The 12,028-nt window shown below is 41.6% G+C and overlaps 1 protein-coding gene across 2 annotated transcripts in view; it reads right to left on the bottom strand.

Annotated features, from left to right (window-relative positions):
- SEC11C (SEC11 homolog C, signal peptidase complex subunit) overlaps positions 1-12,028 on the bottom strand; it is a 195,138-nt gene that overhangs the window by 34,956 nt on the left and 148,154 nt on the right. For both annotated transcript variants that reach the window (XM_078674897.1, XM_078674896.1), the window contains 2 exons: positions 8,508-8,657; positions 7,203-7,322 (listed from right to left, as the gene is read on the bottom strand). In XM_078674897.1, coding sequence (XP_078531023.1) covers positions 7,203-7,322; positions 8,508-8,657 — 270 coding nt within the window. The remainder of the gene's footprint in view (positions 1-7,202; positions 7,323-8,507; positions 8,658-12,028) is intronic.

Genomic DNA, 12,028 nt, shown 5'->3' with positions numbered 1-12,028 from the left:
TGCTGTCATGATCTGGGGAAAAATCTTGGGGCAAGCTCAGCAACAAAACGGAGGCTCCTGTGCTGAAAACAGATCCCTCTGGCCACAGACCCCGGGCAACTTTACAGGAGCTTTAAACAGGGCTGTGAAATAGGATTTGCGTAGGTCTAGAGCAGGGTTAACTCCCTCATGCCATCAGCAGATGAGACTGGCTGGAACCTGAAACTGTTGGGTACTCTGTTGTTACATGAGCTGTCACGAGCATGGTGATTGTCCTGTCACAGCTCGTGACAGTCTCGTGTTATAAGTTGATAGGGAAGAACGTTATCTTTCGAAGTGGGGGGAGCCTGGTGATTCTAGAGACTGTTTTATGCAAGGGCATTCTGACACTGGACTTCAACATGAGAAGTAGTGACAAATAAACCTCGTCACTTTCCATCCTGCTTCCTGTCTTTGATTACCGTCTTCCTACACTGGCGACGGGCGGTATTGAATTTACCGGGTGATTGAAATTAATTGAAGATAATTGAAGGAAGATTGGATTAATTGGAAGCAGAGATTCGCCGAAGGAAGCTGAGATTCGCCGGAAAAAAATTCTCCGCCTAAATAATTTTGCTTCGTAATCTTACCGCTGCTGAGGATTCCTCTGTGCAGTTCAGCCGAGACTTGCTGGAATTGAAGCGTGTGGGAATTTGTTTTTTTGTGATTGCCGGCGCAGGGAGGTCACGGTGACGCAGGGAGATCTCGAGCTCACACGTTGCTGTGTTGTTTATGCTCGATCTCCTAACAAAACATCACGCACACCACATTTGACGCGCTGCTGCAACAAGGCCCACTTCCCTTTGAAAAGAGCGTGTGAACGACGTGACGGCCATTTAAAAAAAACAAAAAAAAAACGGTGAAATGAGATTTATCAATCGACTTGTCAATTGAACTACCTTGCACCAAGTGAACTCAGTGAAGTATTTATGTACTTGTTTGTCCATTTAATACTACTAGTCCGGCGTTTCTGAAGGTGAATATTGATTATTACATTTTCTCCTTCAGTTGAACATTGACTACTACATTTTCTTCAACAAGTGAATTTATTAAAAAAAAAAAAAAAAAGTCTTTCTCTTTTTTTTTTCTTTTAAAAATGTCTGGCATTGTTCCTCCTCCTGCTTTTCTTTCATCCCCAGGTGAACCACCTATGACTTGGGAAATATGGGAGCCTGTGTTTTTAGCGTATGTAGATGTACTAGAGGAGGGAGAGTGTGAGGCTGAGAGGAAATTAGCTTTATTAAAACATTGTTTGGGTGGTATTGCCTTGAAGGAATATAAAACTCTTCCACCTCTAGTTAATCCAGGGAATTTAAATGTTTATGAGTATGCTTCGTCGCAATTGAATTTGCGTTATGGTAAAAAGAAAAATGTTGTTATGGAGAGGTTTATTTTCTATTCACGAAAACAACGTGCTGATGAACCTGTTGAAGATTTCGTTTCAGCCTTACAATCATTAGCTGTTACGTGTGATTTTGAACACATTTCTTATGAGCAAGTCTTAAGGGACCAAATCTTGATGAGAACAAATAACAAAAAAGTACAAGAACGGCTTTGGACCACATCTGATTTATCCTTAAACAATGCCATAGACATTGCCAAGTCTATTGAACATTCAGAAAAATTTGTGAGAGAAATAAGAGGCAATGATAAGAACGATGTTTTCAATGAGTCTAAAGATTCTGATAAATTAAAAAAAAAATATTCGCAAAGGAGTGATGTTCCGTTTAAAGGGGATGGCAAGTTCAGGAATCAAAAGCAAGAAAGGAAGAACTCGAAACCACTTTGTTTCAGGTGTGGAAGTGATGGTCACTTAGCAGATTGTAGAAATTGTCCAGCTTTGTAGAAATTGTCCAGCTTTGGGAAATATTTGTTCAAAATGTGGAAAAAAAGGCCATTTTACTAGATTATGTAAATCTTTACCAAGGAAAGTAAACTGTGTACATGAAGGTTGTGATAGTGATACCTTGGATGATGAAGGCGAATTTCAAGTCAACACTGTTATTAATGTCTGTGGGGAGGGTGAGTGTACCAAGTTTCCATCATGCCTAGTAAGGGTTGACAGTGTTGATATAGAATTTTTTGTTGATTCATGTGCTTGGTTTACCATTATTTCATTGGATGTTTTTCATAAAAAATTGCCGGACAAAACCTTGATCTCACCTGATGTATCACCTGGTGGCTACACAGGTCACAAAATTGATCTAATGGGTTATTTTGAAGCTGATTTGCATTTTTTTGGCCGTCATACTCATGGAAAAATTTATGTAGCAAGATAGGGTTTGTCGCTTCTGGGGTGGCCACATCAATATCTATTGGAAATGAAAATTGATCCCAGAGCCAATCCTCCTGTTTTTGCTGTAGAACCACACAATGTATCTAGTATTCCTTTGTCCAATACCCAATTAGTAGATGATTTAAAGAAATCATTTCCTAATGTTTTTAGCGGTACTTTAGGACGGTATCAAGGTTTTGAGCATGTTATTAAGCTACATGATAATGTTATTCCTGTTCGACATAAAGTGAGGAATGTGCCCCTATCTTTTAGAAGCAAATTGAAGGATATGCTTAAAGATTTGTGTCAAAAGAACATAATTGAACCAATCGAATCATCCCCTTGGGTTTCGCCCATTGTAATTTCCATCAAATCGTCTGGTGAACTTAGGTTGTGTGTGGACCTTCAAAGTGTCAATGAGGCGATTTGGGTTGATTCTCATCCCCTACCTAACCTTCATGAGATGTTTTCCACTTTAGCGGGAGCACAAGTTTTTTCATGTATTGACTTGGCCAGCGCATACCATCAAGTAGTTTTAGCTGAGGAATCAAAAAACATGACCGCTTTCATTACGCCAGAGGGTCTTTACAGATTTTGCCGTATGCCATTTGGTTTGGCGAGTGCTGCCTCAGTTTTTCAAAGGCTTATGAGAGATACTCTGGAAGGGTTAAATGGCACCGTGGCATTTCAAGATGACATACTTGTCTTTGGCAAGGACAATGAGGAGCATGATAAAAATGTTCAGGGTGTGATTGCTGCCTTGTCAAAGAAAGGACTTACTTTACGTCTTGATAAGTGCAAGTTTGGGCAAAAAGAAGTTGAGTATTTAGGGCATAACATTAGTGGCATCGGGATTAAACCTAAACGTAATCATGTTGAGAGCATTATTAAAGCTCCTGTGCCTTCCTCCAGAGAACAGCTTGTGGCGTTTCTGGGTCTCATTGAATTTTATGCAAAATTCATACCAAATGTTGCTTCAAAAGTGGATCCGTTCAGATGTTTGTTGAAGAAGAATGCTAAGTTTGTGTGGACTGAGGAGATGACTGAAGTTTTTGGGAAATTGAAAAAGCTTATTGTGAATGCACCTTGTCTCAAGCCTTTTGTGTGTGGCGCCAAATGCATAGTCACGGTGGACGCTAGCAGTTCTGGTTTGGGTGGTGTGCTTTTGCAGAGGGATAAAGAGAAGGAGTGGATTGTTGCTTACGCATTAAGAGCTTTGAGGGACGCGGAAAGAAACTATTCCGTCATAGAGAGGGAATTATTGGCGTGTGTTTGGGGAGCTGAACACTTTAGACCGTTTCTGTGGGGTACAAGGTTTATCATAAAAACTGATCACAAGCCTTTGATTTTTCTCATGTCTCCTGGCGGTGGCAGGACAATGTCAGCGCGCCTTGCAAGACTAGCATCTAGACTACAATCTTTTCAATATCAAATTAAATATGTTCAGGGTAAAGCAAATGTACATGCAGATTGCATGTCCAGACTGGTTTCTTCTTGTGAGGTTTCTTGTGAAGTCTTAGAAGATGATTGTGAAGTAGCTTTTACTTTTGATGATGTTGGTTTGGCGGATAAAGATCGATCATTTTTGCAAGAAGAAAGTTGGGTAATGGAAATGAGTAAAGATGAGGAGTTGTGTAGTGTCAAGAAGTATCTAGTACAAGGTTGGCCTGAACCAAGGAAGTTGTCTGGTGATATGATGGGGTTTTATAAAGTTCAGGAGGAGCTTGCAGAGGAGAATGGTTTGATTTTAAGGGGAGACAAAATTGTTCCACCCTTTTCTTTTAGAGATATTATTCTCAAAATTGCTCATGAGGGGCATTTGGGGATATCTTTTACCAGAAGACGAGTGAAAGAAATATTTTGGTGGCCAGGTATTGATTCTTGCGTAGACCATTTTGTACGTTCTTGTGTTTATTATTCACACAGTGACAAAACAGCTGTGGCCTTGCGTCCTGAACCACAACCTGTTGATTATCCCAGTGGCCCTTGGCGTAAACTGGGCTTGGACATCATTGGTCCTTTTAGTTGTTTATCTAAGCAAGAGACTTTTGGAATTGTCCTGATTGATTACTACTCTAAATAGCCAGAGGTTAAAATGGTTAAGGATGTTACTTCTCAGAGGGTGATTGAATTCTTGGATGAAGTTTTTTGCAGAGAAGGGATTCCCCAAGAGGTTGTGACTGACAATGGTCCCCAATTTGTTAGCAAGGAAATGGAAAGTTTTATGATTAAGTGTGGTATTGTTCATAGGAGAATTGCAGTTTTCCATCCTGAGGCCAATGGCCAGGTTGAACGCTTCAACCGTGTGATCAAAGAAGCCATCCAACTCTCTGTCAAAGGTGGTTTGAATTGGAGGATTGCATTACAATCCATGCTTTTGGCGTATAGGACTTCTCCTAATTCTGTAACCTTGGTTTGCCCTTTTGAGCTTTTAAGAGGACGTAAGCCTAGTACCAAGTTAGCGCCTTGGTGGCTGAAAAAGAATATGAGTGGATCCAATGAATTTTTGAAAGTTGACTTTGAAGCTGTTCGCCGCAGGGTTGAGTTATATAAAAAGAAAATGAGGCTGTTATCTTTCGAAGTGGGGGGGAGCCTGGTGATTCTAGAGACTGTTTTATGCAAGGGCATTCTGACACTGGACTTCAACATGAGAAGTAGTGACAAATAAACCTCGTCACTTTCCATCCTGCTTCCTGTCTTTGATTACCGTCTTCCTACAGAAACGCTCCTCCGCATTAAGTTAAAAAGACAGAGGTATGTAGTTTGGATTGACAGCCACCATCTAGAAATAGCTGCCGCTCAGGTGGCCTCAGCTTTGATTTTAAAAGAAATGAAGGAAGGCATTCTTTCAAAATGTATTGCCGTTGTTGTTCAGGAAGATGGGGGGAGCACTGCACCCTTTCCAGTACTAAGTGACAACACCACATTAAGACGCAGACAGCAGAAAATGTATTCTTCAGAAGGAATTTGACTGAATGGAGCTTTTTGGTCAGGTCTTCAGTATGAAGACAGATAACCGCGTACCTTGTCTATGGTGTTCATCTTTGCGTGATGAGTGAATGTGCGGTCCTACATTTCCAGACCTATCACAACTGTAGCATCATTTCTGAAGGAACTGACATCTCTAATGCGGCAAAAATGGTCTCTGTCCAACAGACACCTCGCTCCGTCAGTTTTGGGATTTTCTTATCAGCGCACTAACATGGTCTTTCTTAACAGGGGTCCACCAGCAAGAGCATCTGGTTTCAATGAAGAAGTCGTCACTGGTGATTGTAGCTGAACAAAACCAGAGGCACTAGTCCGACTCATATTGGTGGAATTACAGCTATTAAAGGGCGAGCAACAGATCGAAAGACACCTCTACATGGACTGAAAATGTAACTTTGACTAGAGAATTCTTTACATGTTACAAAAGGCCCATGAGAATCACATGTACAGTTAGAACCCATTAGGTGCCAAAGGGATATGACGTCACAGTGTGTCTTAAGCATAATATGATGCAAAGGCTGCGACTGGTCAGGTACAGATAATTTGTATTCATAAGGTAAAAAGACTGCTCATGGTGTACTGGAGAATCGGAGTAATGAATTTAACACAGAGGTTGTACTTTTAATTTTCGCCAAACTATCGGGATGTTCTCGATGTACTCTTCAACTACAAGAAACTCACGACGATCTTCTTGAACAGAACACACAAATACTGTAATAGCTTACAACAGCTTGTATTATTTGTTATGCACATTTCTGGTTGAGCTGTCTTGCTTTATACACATATACAGATGTGACTGCTGTGGATCTGCAGAACCCCTGGAGGTCTTTCAGGCACGCAGGACTAGTTCAGGCTTTCTGAGGATGTGAACAAAAAATAGCGGTTTGAATACGTCGATGATGAACAAAGATTGACAACTTAGATGAGAACTTTCAATTTGATCACTGTATATGGCAGCTGCAAGGACATTAAACAATAATGCTGACCTTACTGTTGACTACATCGAACACGATTAGGTTTTTCCAACCCTATTTCAAACATCCGCTCAGTTGCAGTAAACAAGAACTAAAAGGATCATAAAAAAAACAAACTTAAACCTATATCTGAAATGTAGGCTAAATGTGAACATTTACAATACAAGATAGGTTGTAGTGTTTCTTTAAATGGCAGTATTGCTTTACTACTACTGGAGAGATTCTTGCACATGCACAACATAAACCTCTTCGGTAGAAGTCGATACATAGAGTGCCACAACAAACTCATTGCAGAAGTTGTTGTAATAATGTCATTAAAGACAATCTGTCTTAGTTATGTTTATTAATATGGAGCACATGCAACCGCCAGGCCTATGGAAGTGGGCAACAGGAGAATGCTTTACCAGAAATGAGCAGCCACAGACTTGTCATTTGCCTGATAGAGACAAGGAATATACATTTGAATCAAACATATCAAGAACCAAATGGAATCTAATGGGGTTTGTTTTTTATGTCATGAAAAACCTACTTGTACCTCAATGGCTGTAATTCACATCTGAGTAGTATGAAATTGGGCTATATGTCTTCCTTAAATGGCACGTCTTACAACTTACTGAGATTGCCTTAGCACTGCAAGGAATGAAGACAAATCTCTTTATAGGTTTAATCGCTCTCTTGGATATTAATAATGTCAACAGAGCAGGGAGAAAAGGTAGGAGCAATCACAGAGTGGAGACTGAGTTGCATAACATTGCTTTATTTCAGATACATGCAATGCAGCCATGTACTGACAAGGCCGACCTTATTTTAGACTGAAGTGTTGACTTTTTACTGTAATCCAGGAATAAATGTTAGTAGTATTTTCTTTTCTTGTTTAAATGCAGATTTGTTTTATATGTAAGAACAGTAAGCAAATTCAATAACTATATTTAAAACGCATATCTTACCCTCTTGCTCTTCCAACAACATCCTTTTTTTCAAGCCAGTTTTGACCATCCATGTACAAGCCACGGTCATCAACATCATTATTGTCACCTTTTGTAAGAAACTTAATGTCACCATTCTCTCTAGAAGAGACAAACATTCAAATTTATTAGAACACCATCACACACCAACAAGTTGATTCACAGCAGTGTAGAATTATAGAAACAGTGCTTTAAGTGAATTACTGCATTTCTCTATGACCAATATTTTGACTTCAATTAAACGAGAGAAAGTTTTAAACGTTTATCTAGACAGAACCAAGCTTATGAGAGGGGAATAGACTGGTCTGAATGAATCAGTGGACAAGAATGTCTCTATAGTCAAGAAGGTGTGGGGCATATGTATCAAGCCCTTTTCCCGTTCGCAAACAAACCAATTTTCAGAATCGGCCTGTTTGCGAACAAGAAAAGGCCTTTTGGGATGTATCGTCCTAAAAGGAAATCACAAATTAGAGAATCGCAAAATTTGCAATTCTCTATTTTGGGATTGCATTTAAGGAATCGCAAATTGCGATTCCTTAAATGCAATGTATGAAGCACAGAAAAAGTGTGAATTGGCCTTAAGAAATCGCAAATTACCACCAACTTCAAGTTGGTGGTAATTTGCGATTTCTTTGAAACATGAACTTTTTAGCATTTTTCAATGACTTAGAGCACGTATGTACGCCACATGTGTACACATACATATTTCAGGGGTGCAACAGGGTGTCCTTTTGACACCCTGGCACCCATGAAATTGCATTCTCAATTTGCGATTCTCTAATTGTGAATCGCATATTGAGAATGTCTTCCAATTCATTCCTATTGACCTCCTAGCCCATAGGAATAAATGGGAAGGTATTCCTTAATTGCAAATCCGATTTGCGATTCGCAATGAAGGAATATTAAGGAATCGCAATTATTATTGCGATTCCTACATACATAGCATTTTGCGATTCCTTCATAGCAATTCGTTAAAAATCGCTATTAAGGAATTGCAAAAGGGCTTGTTCATACATATGCTCCTATATCCCTTAAGCTTAAAACCAAAAGCCTTCAGCAAATAAAATGGTGTTAAGACTCCTGCTACCAGCCATTAGACCAAATCACCCATTGTTTTACCGTGATACTGGCTCCTAGGTCTGTCGTTTTGCGACTCTAATTAAGCCCCTCTGTCCTCCACTCAACTTTAAGTGAGATATTTGTTACTCTTCTAAATACAAGACAATCTTTGAGCTCTTTGAATCAACATCAGATCACATGTAAAATGTCAAACAATGTACAAATTACTTTTCATGAACTTTGATGACTCTGTGAACAATTGGAATATCTCTGCCTTCCACTTTGAAGACTACGATTTCACCGGCTCGGATAGCATCATCCTGGAAATTTGTCAGGAACAAGAGGTCTCCTCTGTGAAATGCTGGCTCCATGCTGCCGCTGTTGACCAAGAAAGCAAAATTATTAGAAAAATAAGGCAGAAAAATCCAGTATTAGTATTATTAAAATTGCATAATGCAAGGAAAGGTCTGCAAAATAGGGAATTATTTATACAAGGAAAATGTAATGAACAAAAGGATGGCCTGTAAATTAAACTGAGCCCATCAACACACAAAGTATACACATCAAAACTAGGTTTAATAAGCGTTCTTTGCAATAAATATGAAATTAAAAGTATAGATGCCTTAAAATGTAGCATCTCAAACATTTGGAAACAAAAACAGTGTTGTGGCTCATGTTGCACTCAGATCTGAAACCGGGCTTTACTGACGTTATACAGTACTATACAGCTATCAGAGAATGGTATGGTAACAATAGTGAGCTTACAACTTACTGAGATTACCATAGCCTTGCAAGGAATGTAGAAACCATCTTTATAAGTTCCATCGATCTTCTGGACATTAACAATGTCAACACAGACATATTTTGAAGGTGATGCAGCAAGAATGTACTCTTGCCAGTGTACTAATTAACAGCTTTATAAACAGTCTGGAATCCATAGTTGTCCCTTTGAACATTAACGTTCCTATGCTAAGCGTGATGGCCATTCCATTACTGCAATAGACCGATGATGCTGTGCTACTAGCTAGCACAATCGCTGTCTGGCAGAGGCGTGCTCCGGGAGGCCAAGATGGAAGGCACGTTTTAGAAACACTCCGGACCTCTTCGATATGTAGTCCCCAGCAGCCCATCCTTGGCCACTCATCTGAACGTTCGAGCTTTCTCTCGGGTGCGGGCTTCACTGAGAACCCGGCTGAACAACAACCTTCCAAAATGGTGGCCGCCTTATAAAAGGACTTAGCGCTGCGGTCGAGGGAGAGACCTAGCATCATGCGGGAATGTGTGGGTGAGAGTGTCCCGCGACCCAATCCTAGAGGCCCAGCCATGCCGGTTTCATCACCTTGAAGTTCTCATGTAGCTCCAGTGAGCTATTATCCTCAGTGGGGAGGGGGATGGGGGCGGGGTGGGAGGGGGGGGACGCCACCATCAACAGATGGGGCTGGGAGGCAGAGGAGCAGGGGTGCCCTGGTTGCTCATGCTGTTGTGTAGTTCCTAAAGATACATAGTATCTGCACAATTGTAGGTAGCATAAACTAAGGGATTGGTGTCTGGACTGATTTCAGACACCCCCAAAGGATATGTCAGCCTATAGACCAGCTAGCTCACAGTGCCACCACAAGCCCCTTAACCTTACCAAGGAGCGAATAGTTTCTGGCAACCATCAAACACGACAACCCTTGACCCTTCAGGGATTGTGGAAACAGTACAGTACTTTTTGCTCAGTCAATCATGCTCATTTAGTCTCAGAGAGGGGACATTTACAATAAGCATTTATTAAACCAGAGTTTTTCTGGGATAAAACAAACATGTGTGGTGAGACAACCATTAGACAGAAGCAAATGTAAAAGATTACAAACACGTAAATAGGAGGTAGAATTCGACCATAGTGCTAAAACAGTGAATATATTCAGGCATACAAACATGACAGTAATAAAGCGTACTCCTACAATGCGGGCCCTACCTAAGTGTACCTAGTATGTATGTGGGTGTAAAGCCAAGAATCCCATAGGACAGGGCCAACCCCATTAACTGATGGGAGAGAATAAAGGACCCCATCTTGGTCATGAGCTGGGCACCCCGCAAGGGATGTCAGGCCACTGAGTGTTGAAGCTTCAATGTGCAGGGACCTCTGTGTCTTGTGTCAGGTGGAAGCATCTCCTGAAGTTACATTGTGAAGGTGCGTTCTTTTATACCACAAAGATAGACTCGGGGTTCCTACCACAATCGATACGTTGTCAGTACGATTATGGAAGTGAGCCTAAATCAAAAATTGCAATCATGCAAAGTAGTTCTGTCGCCCTAGGATGAAGATTGCCATGGCTTTCATACAGAGTATGTTGATCCTGTTATGTACGTCATGTGCAGAGGACTTTACTAAGAAACCTCATTCATAATAAATGAAGGAAACCAATCGACAATCATTCATCACCTTACTGGGTAAAAGGTCAGTGCTAGAACCGTTATGCAGAGCAAGGTAGGACAAAGGTAGGTAAAAGGTTGCTTTGCTACTTAGGCCTAGGTTTGGGAACTTAACCATGCTTTCCTGCCGCAATTGGTGGGGCAAGGTGGCTGAGTGCGTTTTCGCTGACCCAGGCACCCTTTACGGGGCAGAGCAGTGCTAGGGCCCAATCATCCAGCTGTCCCTTCTTTTTAAAAACTCAACTGGCGGGACGAGCAGGAACATTTCTCACGACATGGAGGTGGCAACGACGATCTCTCTCTCGACTGTTGAACCCCCAAAGACAGGGGTCTGACTAGGCTCCTCCCTGTACTTGTGGACGGAGGAAGTTCACTTTGGGAGGTGAATGCATAGCAGGGGTCAGCCAGTGGGTGGCCCTGCTGAAGGTTGTTGCGGGTGGGAGGGGGGCGGGGGGAGGGAGAGAGTGCTCGACCCTAGGATACTTTCCTGGCTGGAGGCCTCAGCCCAGTTAATTAAGGGGCCTCGACTCCTGGGAATCATCATGGTGAAAGACAGAAGTGGAAGACTGCATACATAGCTGGCTGAAGCCCACTGCTGTGACTGCTATCCTACAAGGCTATCTAGACATCCGGGAAGGCGGTTGACGCCAAGGCCGAGAATAGATGTGGCCCTTGTTCGGCAGGACCTGCAGAATGTTGTGGGCAGGGTGACAGTGGTTGAAGGCAGGATCTCCAAACTGAAAGATGAAGTTGCCGACCTCAAAAAGACAATGGCCAAACTGACTACTACTACTACCCAAACCCTGGAAACTATGGCCACAAATGCCGAAAACATATCTTGCCGGAACAATCTCCGCGTCATGGGCTTTCCTGAGGGAGTTGAATCAACGACCCCGTCAATTTCTTGATGCATGGCTTACGTTCTGGGTTCCGGAGGGCGTCCTCTCATCTTGAGTCATAACATAAAGAGCACACAGGGCAAGGTTCAGCGCCCGGGCCCAGGCACACTACCCAGACCTGTGATTGCTCATATACTGAATCACTGGAATGCGAAACAGTCTGGCATTCTCACTTGATGACTTTTGGGGAACGTTTACCGTAAACCATTTTTAAATTATTGTAAGAAATTTCAAAGCCATTTTGATGAGCCAAAAGCTCACTTTAAAATGTAGGCACTCACTATGTGGGTGTAGAATGGAACAAGTACTTCAACTCTGACTATCTGGGGATACAACAGACCAAAACCAGGAATTGGATTCATATTAGACATTGAAAATCCATTTGCTGTCTCCTTATGGGTCAATTCAATAAGCCCTTAGAGGCTGTAAAAT

Source organism: Lissotriton helveticus, chromosome 2_1 (genome assembly GCF_964261635.1).
Source record: "Lissotriton helveticus chromosome 2_1, aLisHel1.1, whole genome shotgun sequence".
NCBI classification, from domain to species: Eukaryota; Metazoa; Chordata; class Amphibia; order Caudata; family Salamandridae; genus Lissotriton; species Lissotriton helveticus.
The sequence above is the reverse complement of the archived record's forward strand: the minus strand, read 5'-3'. Positions and strand labels throughout refer to the sequence as shown.